Source organism: Triticum dicoccoides, chromosome 2A (assembly GCF_002162155.2).
Source record: "Triticum dicoccoides isolate Atlit2015 ecotype Zavitan chromosome 2A, WEW_v2.0, whole genome shotgun sequence".
NCBI classification, from domain to species: Eukaryota; Viridiplantae; Streptophyta; class Magnoliopsida; order Poales; family Poaceae; genus Triticum; species Triticum dicoccoides.
Genome location: NC_041382.1, coordinates 16,252,368 through 16,265,339, shown reverse-complemented (window position 1 = coordinate 16,265,339; position 12,972 = coordinate 16,252,368). Strand labels below are relative to the sequence as shown.

General features: G+C 44.9%; 1 protein-coding gene across 1 annotated transcript in view; it reads right to left on the bottom strand.

Moving 5' to 3' along the window:
- Window positions 1-9,810: 9,810 nt before the first annotated feature.
- LOC119352795 (putative disease resistance protein RGA3) overlaps window positions 9,811-12,972 on the bottom strand; it is a 5,430-nt gene continuing 2,268 nt past the window's right edge. Inside the window, exon 2 of the mRNA XM_037619379.1 lies at window positions 9,811-12,733. Within this exon, the coding sequence (XP_037475276.1) occupies window positions 9,903-12,662 (2,760 nt within the window). The 5' untranslated portion in view covers window positions 12,663-12,733 and the 3' untranslated portion in view covers window positions 9,811-9,902. The remainder of the gene's footprint in view (window positions 12,734-12,972) is intronic.

Genomic DNA, 12,972 nt, shown 5'->3' with positions numbered 1-12,972 from the left:
TGCCCTAGAGGCAATAATAAAGTTTATTTATTCCCTTATTTCATGATAAATGTTTATTATTCATGCTAGAATTGTATTAACCGGAAACATAATACATGTGTGAATACATAGACAAACAGAGTGTCACTAGTATGCCTCTACTTGACTAGCTCGTTAATCAAAGATGGTTATGTTTCCTAACCATGGACAAAGAGTTGTTATTTGATTAATGGGATCACATCATTAGATGAATGATCTGATTGACATGACCCATTCCATTAGCTTAGCACCCGATCGTTTAGTATGTTGCTATTGCTTTCTTCATGACTTATACATGTTCCTATGACTATGAGATTATGCAACTCCTGTTTGCCGGAGGAACACTTTGTGTGCTACCAAACGTCACAACGTAACTGGGTGATTATAAAGGAGCTCTACAGGTGTCTCCAAAGGTACATGTTGGGTTGGCGTATTTTGAGATTAGGATTTGTCACTCCGATTGTCGGAGAGGTATCTCTGGGCCCTCTCGGTAATGCACATCACTTAAGCCTTGCAAGCATTGCAACTAATGAGTTAGTTGCGGGATGATGTATTACGGAACGAGTAAAGAGACTTGCCGGTAACGAGATTGAACTAGGTATTGGATACCGACGATCGAATCTCGGGCAAGTAACATACTGATGACAAAGGGAACAACGTATGTTGTTATGCGGTCTGACTGATAAAAGATCTTCGTAGAATATGTAGGAGCCAATATGGGCATCCATGTCCCGCTATTGGTTATTGACCGGAGACGTGTCTCGGTCATGTCTACATTGTTCTCGAACCGTAGGGTCCGCATGCTTAAGGTTTCGATGACAGTTATATTATGAGTTTATGAGTTTTGATGTACCGAAGGAGTTCGGAGTCCCGGATGAGATCGGGGACATGACGAGGAGTCTCGAAATGGTCGAGACGTAAAGATCGATATATTGGACGACTATATTCGGACATCGGAAAGGTTCCGAGTGATTCGGGTATTTTTCGGAGTACCGGGTAGTTATGGGAGAAGCAATGGGCTTTGATGGGCTTTAGTGGGAAGAGGAGAAAGGGCCAAGGGGCTGCTGCGCCCCCCTCCCCTCTGGTCCGAATTGGACTAGGGAAAAGGGGGCCGGCCACCTTTCCTTCTCCTCCACTTCCTTCTCCCTTCCTCCCCTCTTGGTAGACTCCTACTAGGACTTGGAGTCCTAGTAGGACTCCCATCCTGGCCACACCAATTGCCTTGGCCGGCCTCGTCCTCCTCCATCCTTTATATACTGAGGCAAGGGACACCCCATGGACACAAGTTGATCCTCGTGATCGTTCCTTAGCCGTGTGCGGTGCCCCCTTCCACCATATTCCACCTCGGTCATATCGTTGTAGTGCTTAGGCGAAGCCCTGCGTCGGTAGAACATCATCATCGTCACCACGCCGTTGTGCTGACGGAACTCATCCCCGAAGATTTGCTGGATCGGAGCCCGGGGAGCGTCATCGAGCTGTACGTGTGCTAAGAACTCGGAGGTGCCGGAGTAACGGTGCTTGGATCGGTCGGATCGGGAAGACGTACGACTACTTCATCTACGTTGCGTCAACGCTTTCGCTGTTGATCTACAAGGGTACGTAGATCACACTCTCCCCTCTCGTTGCTATGCATCACCATGATCTTGCGTGTGCGTAGAAATTTTTTTGAAATTACTACGTTTCCCAACAATAGGCACATCTGTATTTGCCTTTTTGTTTTCCTTTTTTCGACTATAGCTCTACACTTGGCCTGCATAGCTTCAATATAAGGAAAAAAAGGCCATTGGGCCTGGTCCAATTAGCAATCTAGCATAACGCACCCATCGACCAGGAGGACACGGGACTAGTGAAATCCTGAAATGACTAATTGAGGAGTACTCATTGAAAAGATCACTCACATCTTCCTAGTTGTCACAAGTGGCGTGCTGCAAGTGCGACACTTGTCGCAACCTGAGAGTTTTCCCATTTTTCGTAGATCCGTTTATTCAAAACGTTTTATCTCTTAAACCGTGCATCCAAATCTCGACCCGTTTTCACCGTTGGATTTCTCACGTTGAGATCTTCAAAACTAGATTCATGTTGATAGATTTTGATGAATTGTTTTTCACGGAAAAACTGGACGAAAAAATCGAACAGGGAGAGCGGGTTTTTTCCCTTACAGAAAGAGGCACGCCCGTGCCTCTCGCGAAATCACAACCGTGCCTCTCGCATAATCAAAACCGTGCCTCTCGCAGAGAGAAAAAAAAATAGAAAACACTTTTTTTCCTTTTTCGAGGAGGCACTGGCGTGTCTCTCTCGAAAGAAAAACCATGTCGTTCGCAAAAGCAAAATCGTGCCTCTCATGGAAGAAAAAAAATAGAAAACACATTTTTTCCGTTTTCGAGAGGCGCGACCGTGCCTCTCGCGAAAGCAAAACCGTGCCTCTCACGGACGAAAAAAAAGGAAACGCATGTTTTTTCGTTTCCGAGAGGCACGACCGTGACTCTCACAAAAGCGCAACCGTCCCTCTCGCAGAAGGAAAAACAACAAAAAACTCATTTTTGTCCTTTTCTGAGAGGCACGGCCGTGACTCTCGCGAAAGCAAAAACGTTCCTCTTGCGGAAGCAAAATCGTGACTCTCGCCGAAGAAAACAAAAGCCGTTTTTCACACAAAAAAAACGTATTTTTTTGTTCCAAAAGCTGAGGAGGACCGGTGAAAAACCGAAACGTCGAAAAATACTGGAAAAAATCGTTTAAAAAGCCAAAAATTCGTGTGAAAAAATAAAAAAATAAAATCCAAAGGCAACGCCCATAGCGAGACACATGGCGGGCGACTGAGAGCGTGTCAAGTGGTGCTGATCGTTGTGAGACTCCCGAAGGAGCGCTCGTTAACTAGTTGCTCCGGAGAAATCCCTATTTGACTTATTATGTGTCAAAATGTCACCCTATCGCACAGAAGATCGAGATTTGTTTGGATTGGGCCAGCCCGTTCAAGCGTTTTAAATGTTTCGGTTTTGGGAATCCCAGGCGGTTTTTTATGGTTTTGGGGAACTTCTTGAAGGTTCCTCAACCGGTTTATTTTCTGTTATGCTTCTCTTTTGTTTATTTATTTTTTCCAGTTTCTCTATTTTCTTTTCTCTGCTTTTTCCCTTTTGATTTATGTTTACCTTTTTCTATTTTATTTCTTTATTTCTTTTCTTTCTTTCCTTTTTTTAATTCCACATCATTTTCATATCCTTTCTCAAACTTACTTTTCTTTTTCTAAAAATAGAAACTTAAAAAAAAATTGCATTTCGAATTTTTGTTCATTTTTCTAGAAAAATGTTACTGTTTTTCAATTTCGTTCACAAATAAAAAAATTAGAATTATAAAATTAGTTCGCTTCATTTCAAAAAATGTTCCAAATTCAAATTTTCGCCCTTATAATTTTGTTCAGAAAGCAAAAAATATTTGCTTCAAAAAATTTCCTTTTTATTTATTTTACTAATTCAGAAAATTTTCATGTATCAAAATTTATTGACAAATTTACACAAATATTTGAATGTTTAAATTTAATTCACAAATTCAAAATGATTGGGGATTTCAAAAATTGTTCTAGAAGTCAAAAAATGTTCACCTTTTCAAATTTTATTCACAAATTCAGAAAACATTGATGTTTCAAAATTTGTTCACAAATTACAAAGAATGTTTTCATTTTTAAATTTTGTTCACAAATTAAAAACTATTGATGAATTTCAAAAATTGTTTCCATTTTCCAAATTTGTTCACAAATTAATTAAGTAGTCGTCCTTCAAAATTTGTTCACAAATTCAAATAATGTTTACATGTTTAAATTTTGTTCACAAAATAAAAACTGATTGGGAATTTGAAAAAATATGTCTTTTTCCGAAATTTTGTTCCAAATTAAAAAATCAGGAATTACAAAAATTGTTCTTGTTTTCGAAATTTGTTCACAAATTTTCAAAAAATGTTTAGAATTTCAAAAAATGTTTCGGTTTTCAAATTTTGTTCATATATTCAAAAAATGGTCATGTTTTTCAAAATTTGTTAGCAAATTAAAAAAATGCTGGAGTTTTGTAAATAAATAGGTTGTAATATTGAAAAATATTCACCTTTTCATTTGTATTGTTTTTCAAAATATTGTGTTGAAAAAAGTACTCACTCCATCCCATAATAAAAGAATGTTTTTTACACTAGTATAATGTCAAAAATGGTCTTATATTATGAGACGGAGGGAGTAGTTCATAATCTTTTAAACTGTTGTCGTATTCAGTCTTTGTTTCTATTGTGTTGAATTTCGTTTGAATTTCCCAAATAATGTGTGTGTTTCAAAAAGTATTTGTGTATGGAAAACATGTTTGAATATATTTTTAAAAGTTTAAATATGCCACGTATTATAGTTGATATATACTGAACTGCTATGTTATAAAGTAAATACTGGGTTTTTGTTCCATCCTTCACCCACAAGTTTTATGGAATTTTATGAACTAGTTTTATTTTTGCTGCTGCCGACAGTTTAGTTAAGGTTCGCGCTGCTAATCATTCACAATAGCTTTGTTTTTTCAGTGGCATCATTCACAATAGCTAGCCGTCGTGGCTAGCGCATCGCACGCATCTGCTGCAGGTAGCCCGTCCTTATTTTTTTCATTGCTAAATCTGCGAAATCATTAATTAAGGAGTACTCGTTGCAAAGAACACTTCACCTTTTCAGGTTGTGACAAATGGCGCACATCCTGAAAGTTTTTCCTTTTTTCATAGATCCGTTTATTCAAAACATTTTATCTCTTAAACCGTGTGTCTAAATCTCGAACCGTTTTCATTATTGGATTTCTCGCGTCGAGATCTTCAAAACTAGATCCAATGTTGATAGGTTTTAACGAACTTTTTTTTCATGAAAAAAACCGGACGAAAAACCAAACTTGGGAGCATGGTTTTTTTCCTTTCCGAAAGAGGCACGCCCGCGCCTCTCACGAAATCACAACCATGTTTCTCGTGAAAGCAAAACCGTGATTCTCGTGGAAGGAAAAAAAAATCAAAAAACACGTTTTTTTCAGTTTCCGAGAGGCATGCTCGTGACTCTCGTGAAAGCACAACCATGTCGCTGGCGAAAGCAAAACCGTGACTCTCGCGAAAAAGAAAAAAAATAAAAAAACACGTTTTGTTTTTTCCTTTCTGAGAGGCACGGACGTGACTCTCGCGAAAGTACAATCGTGCCTCTCGCAGAAGCAAAACCGCGACTCTCGTGAAAAAAAAACGCGTTTTGTTTTTTCCTTTCCGAGAGGCACGTCCATGACTCTCGCAAAAGCACAACCGTGCCTCTCGCGGAAGCAAAACCGTGACTCTCGCGAAAAAAGAGAGAGCAGAAAACGCATCTTTTTTTCGTTTCTGAAAAGCATGACCATGACTCTCGCTAAAGCACACCCGTGCCTCTCGCAGAAGAAAAACCGTGACTTTTCGCGAAAGGGGAAAAACGCGTTTTCTCGTGCAAAAAAATTTCAGAAATTTTTTTTGGTCGAAAAGCTAAGGAAGGCCGGGAAAAACCAAAACGTCAAAAAACACACACGGAAAAACCGTTTAGAATGCCGAAAACGCGTGCGGAAAAATAAAAATAAAAAAATACGAAGAAAGCGTCCAGAGCGCGACACGTGGCAAATGACTGAGAGCGTGCCAAGTGATACTGATCGTTGCGAGACTCTCGAAAAAGCGCTCGTTAACTAGTTGCTCTCCTAAATCTGAGCCAAAACGGACGGGCCGGCGCCCTTATTTTCTTTATTACGAAAAATCCGAGCGACAGCGGATGGGCTGGCCCAGGTAAGCCGCCTCCTGTGCGAAACTGCGACTGGTCCGCAATAAGTGGCATATAGGAGCCGTGTTTCTCAACAGCAAAAATAAAAAGGACTTGGAGCCGTCTGTCATGCGCGCCTTTCCTCCTCGCCCTCAGATGGCCCGCCGCAGATGAACCAGAGAGGATTGCTCGAGGGGAGGCCAGGATTGCAAGGGATACAGATGATCGTCGGAGCCCGGCGATACATCGGCGCTCTGTGTCTGTCTCTGGATCACTGCTTGACGTCTTTCAGCCGTACGTATATTAACTGTTAACTTTCTGCATTCTTTTGTGGTCTAAATTTTCAAAGAGATCAAGAACGAAGAGTGATGTTCTTGACCATAATCTTGTGAGTAGTTTTTTTTTAGGATAAAACCTGCTGCCATCTTATTAACTAGAAACAACTGTCTCGTCCGCGATTACATTACTAATACAAACTGGAGGAAAAATAAACAAGTCTTGCAAATCTTATTAAGGCAGCCTTCCCTAGCTAGACTATGTGTAGCTGTGTTTGCAGAGCGTTTAGCCCACACCACTCGGAATGCATCCATCGATGAAAGAAGTTCCTTGATCTCTTCGATGAGGGGCCCCAGCCTGGACCTGTTCAACTCTGGGCGTGTCAACTCTTGCATGGCGCCTTTGTTTGTCCGTCTCTAAGATCATCTGGCGTGCGCCTATCTCCACCGCTAGCTGAACACCACGCCAACAGGCAAGCAGCTCAGCATGATCAGGGTCAGAAACCCAAGGAAAAAAAATGAGATGCTCCACCCAAGAACACTCCATGGTGATCGCGAACGACCGCTCCTCCACTGCCTGACCCATCCGCCTTTGTCGTGGCTCCGTCCGTATTGAACTTCAGCCAACCTTGGTCACGAGGTCACCACGGCTCTGGTGGTTTTCCTCCCTGTGTGGATGCGGTGAAGCGTGAGCCTCGGCTCACTCGTCCAGCAGCCTGCATACACGCTCGACCAGAGATCACGCATCTTCAATGAACCTCCCATCTCTTGTATCATTTCGAGCAAGCCATATGTGATATAGTAGCATGATCATGACTGCTTTATCGCCTTCCATGACCTTACCAAACCAGTCCAAAAGCCACAGCTTGAGTACCTGCCGCGAAGCCCCACTCGCTGGTGGTCCGAAAAAATCGTCACCCCTTGCTTCATTTACCAGAACCCAGCAGTGCCTCGCGTACGGGCCATGGCGGAGTATATTGTTTGGCAGGGACCTTCTTCAAGCTGAACTTAGTTGGCGCATAGGGAACAGAAAATAACATCAATGTTTGGTCTGATAACTGGATCCCGGGGCAAGGATTGCTGAAACCAATGGGAGCCTTGGACAGAAGTAACATCAATGGGAGCTTTGGGTGTGCAAATGAGTTCGGAAAGGGATGAAACTTTGCATGGTGTCTTCATTGGACGGTTTTAGGGTGTGGTGAGAAATTGAAATTGTCACAACAAAACTTGATGCACATCGTGTACAAACAGAATGCTCTCACACCCAAAGTATCGGGGTTAACTTACGTGTGGCGGGCACTTCCTAGTACCCAGCACTGCTAACACACACACACACACACTCTCTCTCTCTCTCTCTCTCTCTCTCTCTCTCTCTCTTTCTCTCTCTCTATCTATCTATCTATCTATATATATATATATATATATATATATATATATATATAGGGTTGTGCTATTCGTCACCCTGGGTGAAGAATAGTTAGTCTTCACGCCCCTCTATTTTGAGGTCAATGCATCATATTTTTAGATTCCGTAAATTTTGTCTTATTTCATACGTAAAAAGAGAACGTAAGAAAATATATACTCGTCGTAAAAAATATTTTATGTTATGTAAAATTACGAGCGTAAAAACATAGTGTAAAATATACATAAAATGTGATATTTCTGGTCTTATAACATATTTTTTCGTTTTCTTATAACAGTTTTTATGTAGTGAATCAATATGAATGTAACTATTTGTATTCCAAACGTAATTCATTTATTAAACGATCGTAAAATTACCTCGGATAAAGAATAACTTATTATGCACCCTGGGTGATGAATAGGATTACTATATATATATATGTGTGTGTGTGTGTGTGTGTGTGTGTGTGTGTGTGTGTGTGTGTGACAGGCACATTTAGTGTCCATCACTGATACCCTTCAATACCAGTGGCGGGTAGTCAACCTTGCCTGCAAGTGCTCACTTTCATTCTGTGGGCAAATTTGTGGGAGTGCACTTGTGGCGGGTGATTATACTGGCCTGCCATTGCTAAGCTGACAACAATGGTGGGTAAGTTTTGCTACCCGCCACCGCTGCATTTCAAAAATGGCAGTTACGGGTGGGTGCCTATGCCCACCACTAATTTAAGTTCACCTATAAGCTTTTTCCGAGTAATGGTGCAGTTGTATATGATAGTCTGGCTTAATAAGGAGGATAGACTACCAATATCAATAAAGATTTTTTTTTTCGGGAGCCCATTCAAAAATAGCTCCAAAGTTAAGTGTGCTCAGCTTGAAGCAATTTTAGGATGGGTGACCGGCTAGGAAGTTGGTCCCTGGTGCATGCGAGTGACGACAAAATGCGCAGGAAATACTAGTGTTGATCTGTGAGGCCAGTCTAGATCCCGCTGAAAATAACGATCAGTAATCGGCGGGTGTGTCAGGCATTACAGCGGCGTCAAGCAAAGAGATGACAGCGGCAGCGACGTGATTTGAAGTTCAAAGGGCTGGCCGCGGTGTTATTTATAATTAGACGTAAGCCGAGTGTTCTTTTTTCAGTCGGCTTACACGAGAGGTGAAGGGTTGTTGATTTGAAAAAGAAAAGAGAAAAATATACTTTTCGTCTGTCAACTTTCGGTGAAGTCTAAATTTAGTCCCTCAACTTCGAAATCAAACAAGTTACATCCTAAACTTTTAAAACTGGACAAGTTTGGTCTTTCGAATCATCCAATGCGGCATTGGCGATGACGTGGCATGGTTTTGATTTAATTGGATTGGGTTAGCAGAGGGGCCCATGGTTCAGTGACTATCTAACATGAGGGTTAGGACTTGCACTAATCCTAATGCTACGGGGCCAGGCCCACATGTCATCCACGTGGCTAATCCTAATTAGCCTAGACTTATCCTTTTGCACCAGCCTCGTCAGATTTAGCCGCCGGTGACTAAAAACCGTGGCAAAGAGGCACTGGGAGGCCACGGGAGTAGCTGAGGAGGGCTAGGAGGTTGCCCCTTGCTCTCCCGTGGCTAAGTGAGGCTACGCCCAATCATATGGTCGCCAGAGCAACGGTGGCGAGCTCGTGCGTTGGAGCAGCACGACGCCGTTGTGTGGGGAGGTGCAAAAGGAGAGATGAAAGGACCGGGGAACCACATGGGCGGCTGCATGAAGGTGCACTGGAGCAGCAGGTCACACGCGCGGCTTGGCCGGCCGGTGAGGCGCATGGGTGGCGGGGGGCGCCGAGCTGGCTTTGTGCTGCCAACGAGCTGTGAGCCTGTGACAGAGAGAGGAAGATATATATATATATATATATAGATGTGTGTGTGTGTGTGATTTTGGTCAAAAGCATGTGCGTCATCACCGATACTGCTTTGAATGATGACGAAAGTATACTTTTCTTAAAAGAAAATGGGAAATATAAATCGAGTATCTTAGGAGCGTGCTCGCCTTACACCAACTATTGTCAAGTTAGTTGTTCACGTGGCAGAAGCTTTTGCCGGAAGGTGGCTATAAAGCGAGTGTCCTTTTTCCTATACATCTAAGTATTTTATGTACGACGAGACTTTACAGTTGACCTCTCGGCTTATGTGGATGTATGCTAAGTATTTTTTGGCCGTGAGTTTTGCCTATCTCGCTCGGCTTATGTGGATGTACCCCAAGTATTTCTTTTTTTGCCGTGAGTTTTTCCTACCTGACTCGGCTTATGTGGATGTACGCCAGCAAGTTACGGGGAAACGTATTTGAATGCATGAGTTCACATATAGTACGTAGCACACAAATTAAAAAATTCAGCATTAATTAGCATCACCCGCAAATGCCGAACAAATGGCGGTAACATGGACCCGAATGTTGCATGCGAGGACACGTACCGCTAGTGGAATTTGTAGCTAGAGACACCGGTACTGAATATCGCTGGCAGGTTTTCCGGTGTGATGGCCGTCAATCCCTTGACGCGCAGGCTGAGGGGACATACGCAGTGCTCTAGGCCCGACAGGGAGGACAGCCGTGGGCAGTCTACGATGTTCACCTCCGCGAGCTCAGGGAGCGCCAGTTTCGGCATATCACCCCACGACAGCAGTCTCGGCATGTCGTCGAGCACGACCTTCTTCAGCTTCGGGAACATGCCGGCGCCGCAGAAGCCGCCCTCGATCCTTTCGACGCAGGACAGCTCCTTAACATCCAGAAGCTCCAGGCAGGGGAGCTCACCGAGGACAGGCAGGGCGTTGAGCTTCCTGCAGTTCCTGAGGTACAGGCTCGTCAGCCTCTCCATCTTCACGCCCAGCCAGCTCGGCGACGTCGCCCCAGGGTACCTCGTGATGCGCAGCTCATGGAGGCCGCGGTGAGGCTGGAGACCTTCAAGGACGGCAACTGCGTCGGAGTCGGCAGGTCCACCGTTCACTCGCCGCGGATCCGGAGGCCCCCATTCAAGCTTGAGCACCTTGACGGCACTTTTCTGCTCGAGTCGAGCCTTCGTGGCTTCCTCCTTGCTGGGGACGGCGTCGAGGCCCTTTATGCTCAGCGTCCCTCGCAGAGAGTCCATCCCCTCAAGCTCCGACACGGCGTGCCCTTCTTTCTCTGACGCCCTGACGGCCTTGAACTCGATGGGTCCTTGCAGTTTAGCCATCCTCCCGATGCCGCTGATGTTGGCGATGCACTCCATGTCGATGTCGAGGTGTCGCATGTTGACGAGCCTGTTCATATGTTTTGGAAACCTCTGCAGCCGACAGGTATTCTGCTTCTTCCCATCAAGGCTGAAGGTCTGGAGAAACAATAGCTCGGTGACCTCATCACACAGATTCCTCATGGTGCTCGGAAGACCGAGGTACCGGACATGTTTCAGATTGTGGATTGTTCCTGGCAGATGCGTCAGGTCTGTTGCTGCTGTCAGGTCCAGTACTCTCACGCCCTTGAACAGTTTGAGTATACCTTTGTCAACAGTCGACGACTTGGAATCATCATCATTCTTGAGGACTAGCAGAGTCCGCAGCTTGTTGAGCACCCAACTAGGATGTTTCTTCCTGAGCTCATCAAGGCAGTTGCTGGCAACTGACAAGTGGCGAACCGTTGCAGGGATGCTTGTCTTGGCTACGCTGGTACTGTCGCCGGAGATGCTGATGCAGTTGTTGGCAGAGACCAGCCGTATCATCCAATGGGTCTGCTCATGGATCACGTAACGAGCCTGTTTGTCTCCTCCACCCTTGCTCTGTTCTAACTGGAACAAGGAACGATCCACCAGATCGTCAAAGTAGCCTCTGGCGACATCTTCCATGCTGCTCACTCCATTTCCAACCCGAGGATGGGCCTTCTCCTCAACAAAACCAAGGGCCATCCACATCTTGCTCAACTTCCCAGGCTCGAACCTCCAATTGTATGGGAATATGCTGCAGAACTGAAAACAACGCTGCAGGTGCGGCGGCAGATGCCGATACGTGAACAGATGGTCCTGGTATACAGTGCCCAGATGACTTTCAATGTCGTCAATGATGTCGCACTTCTCTTTACTTGTGGTTTTCTTCTTCAAGTCCTCGCCGATCTCTACCGCTGCCAATGGGGACCCCTTCAGCTTCGGGACTTGCCTGTCTATCCGTTCCTGAACCCCTTGGTCACTATTCTCGGTAGTACCGTTGGCAGTGTGGTTGAGCAGAAATGTCATCTCCTTGTCTTTGATCCCATCCAAGAAGATGATTGCATCTGCTTTGAACGTTGCCGAACATATCTTGGCTCGAGTCGTCATCACGATTCTACTTCCATCTTGAGCGCACCGTGTAAACAGGTCCAGCGCCTGCCATGCATGCTTCCTCTCCACCTCGTGGGTCGCCGACTCATGATTCCATACATCGTCAAGCACCAGAAGGCACCTCTGCGGTGCCAAGAGCTTCTCGAGTTCCCTCTGGAGGCACGTGACGTTCATCTCGCCGACCGGTTCGCGACCAGCAACAGACTTCCAGATCTCCTTCAGGAGGTCGGATTCGGTGTTCTTGCCATAGGCGTGCACCCATATGCGACGGTCAAACTTGCCTTTGGCGTCCCGATACGCCTGGCGAGCAAGCTCAGTTTTCCCCATCCCGGCATGGCCGAGGATGGCAATGACCAGCGGTATCTTCTTGCCCTCCACCTTGTTGCCAATCGGCTGCGGCCACAACATCTTGACCAGCTGATCATACTTGTCATGGTACCCGAAGAAGCTCCCCTTGTTCATCACCGGGTTATGGCCTGTTTCTGGTCTTGCCAAGATCAAACTCGAAGAAGGTGCACCTTGTTGGAGGTCCCGCGCCTTCTCCCGAGTCTCACCTATGGTCTTGACCACTTTCACCAGCTGACCCGAAACTTTCTTATTTTTGAATATATATATGCCGGTTGATTGAACGTCATGGATCTCCAGCTGAAACAAGTCCAGAATCTCCTCCACCTCATGAATATCCTCTTTGAGCTGCCATAATCGGTCGAGCTTGGATTGATTGTTGACAAAGGTCGTGCTGGCTGGGTCCAGGAGACGCTTGATTTCCTCCAGATCCTGCACCAGTTTTTCCAGCTTCTTCTTGCTGCCCCGGTGGACCATGAAATTGGTGGCTGCGCAGTCCCGAGCAACCCTCATGAGCTCGGTGATGTGAGGAGACAGGAACCACCCCATCACTGAAACCCCAACGGCTGCTGCTACCAACACCACGAGCCGGGTGGTGCAGCTTTAGTTGTACGTCCACCCTGCATACATGCCAATATGTTTATTTGTGTGACTTCTACGTGGGCGTGGCAACATCTTTGTCGACTGAGACTTAAGCAAGCTCAATCAAGTGACAAAACATATAAAAAATGCACGGATATTCATGTAGATCTAAAGAATATAGCATTAATCGACTGAGAGTTAGCAATCCCGTTTCTACATATCTTGCATGTATCTACCGTTCATTGTAGCTTTAATAGTTGTGCTATTTCTTCCGTGT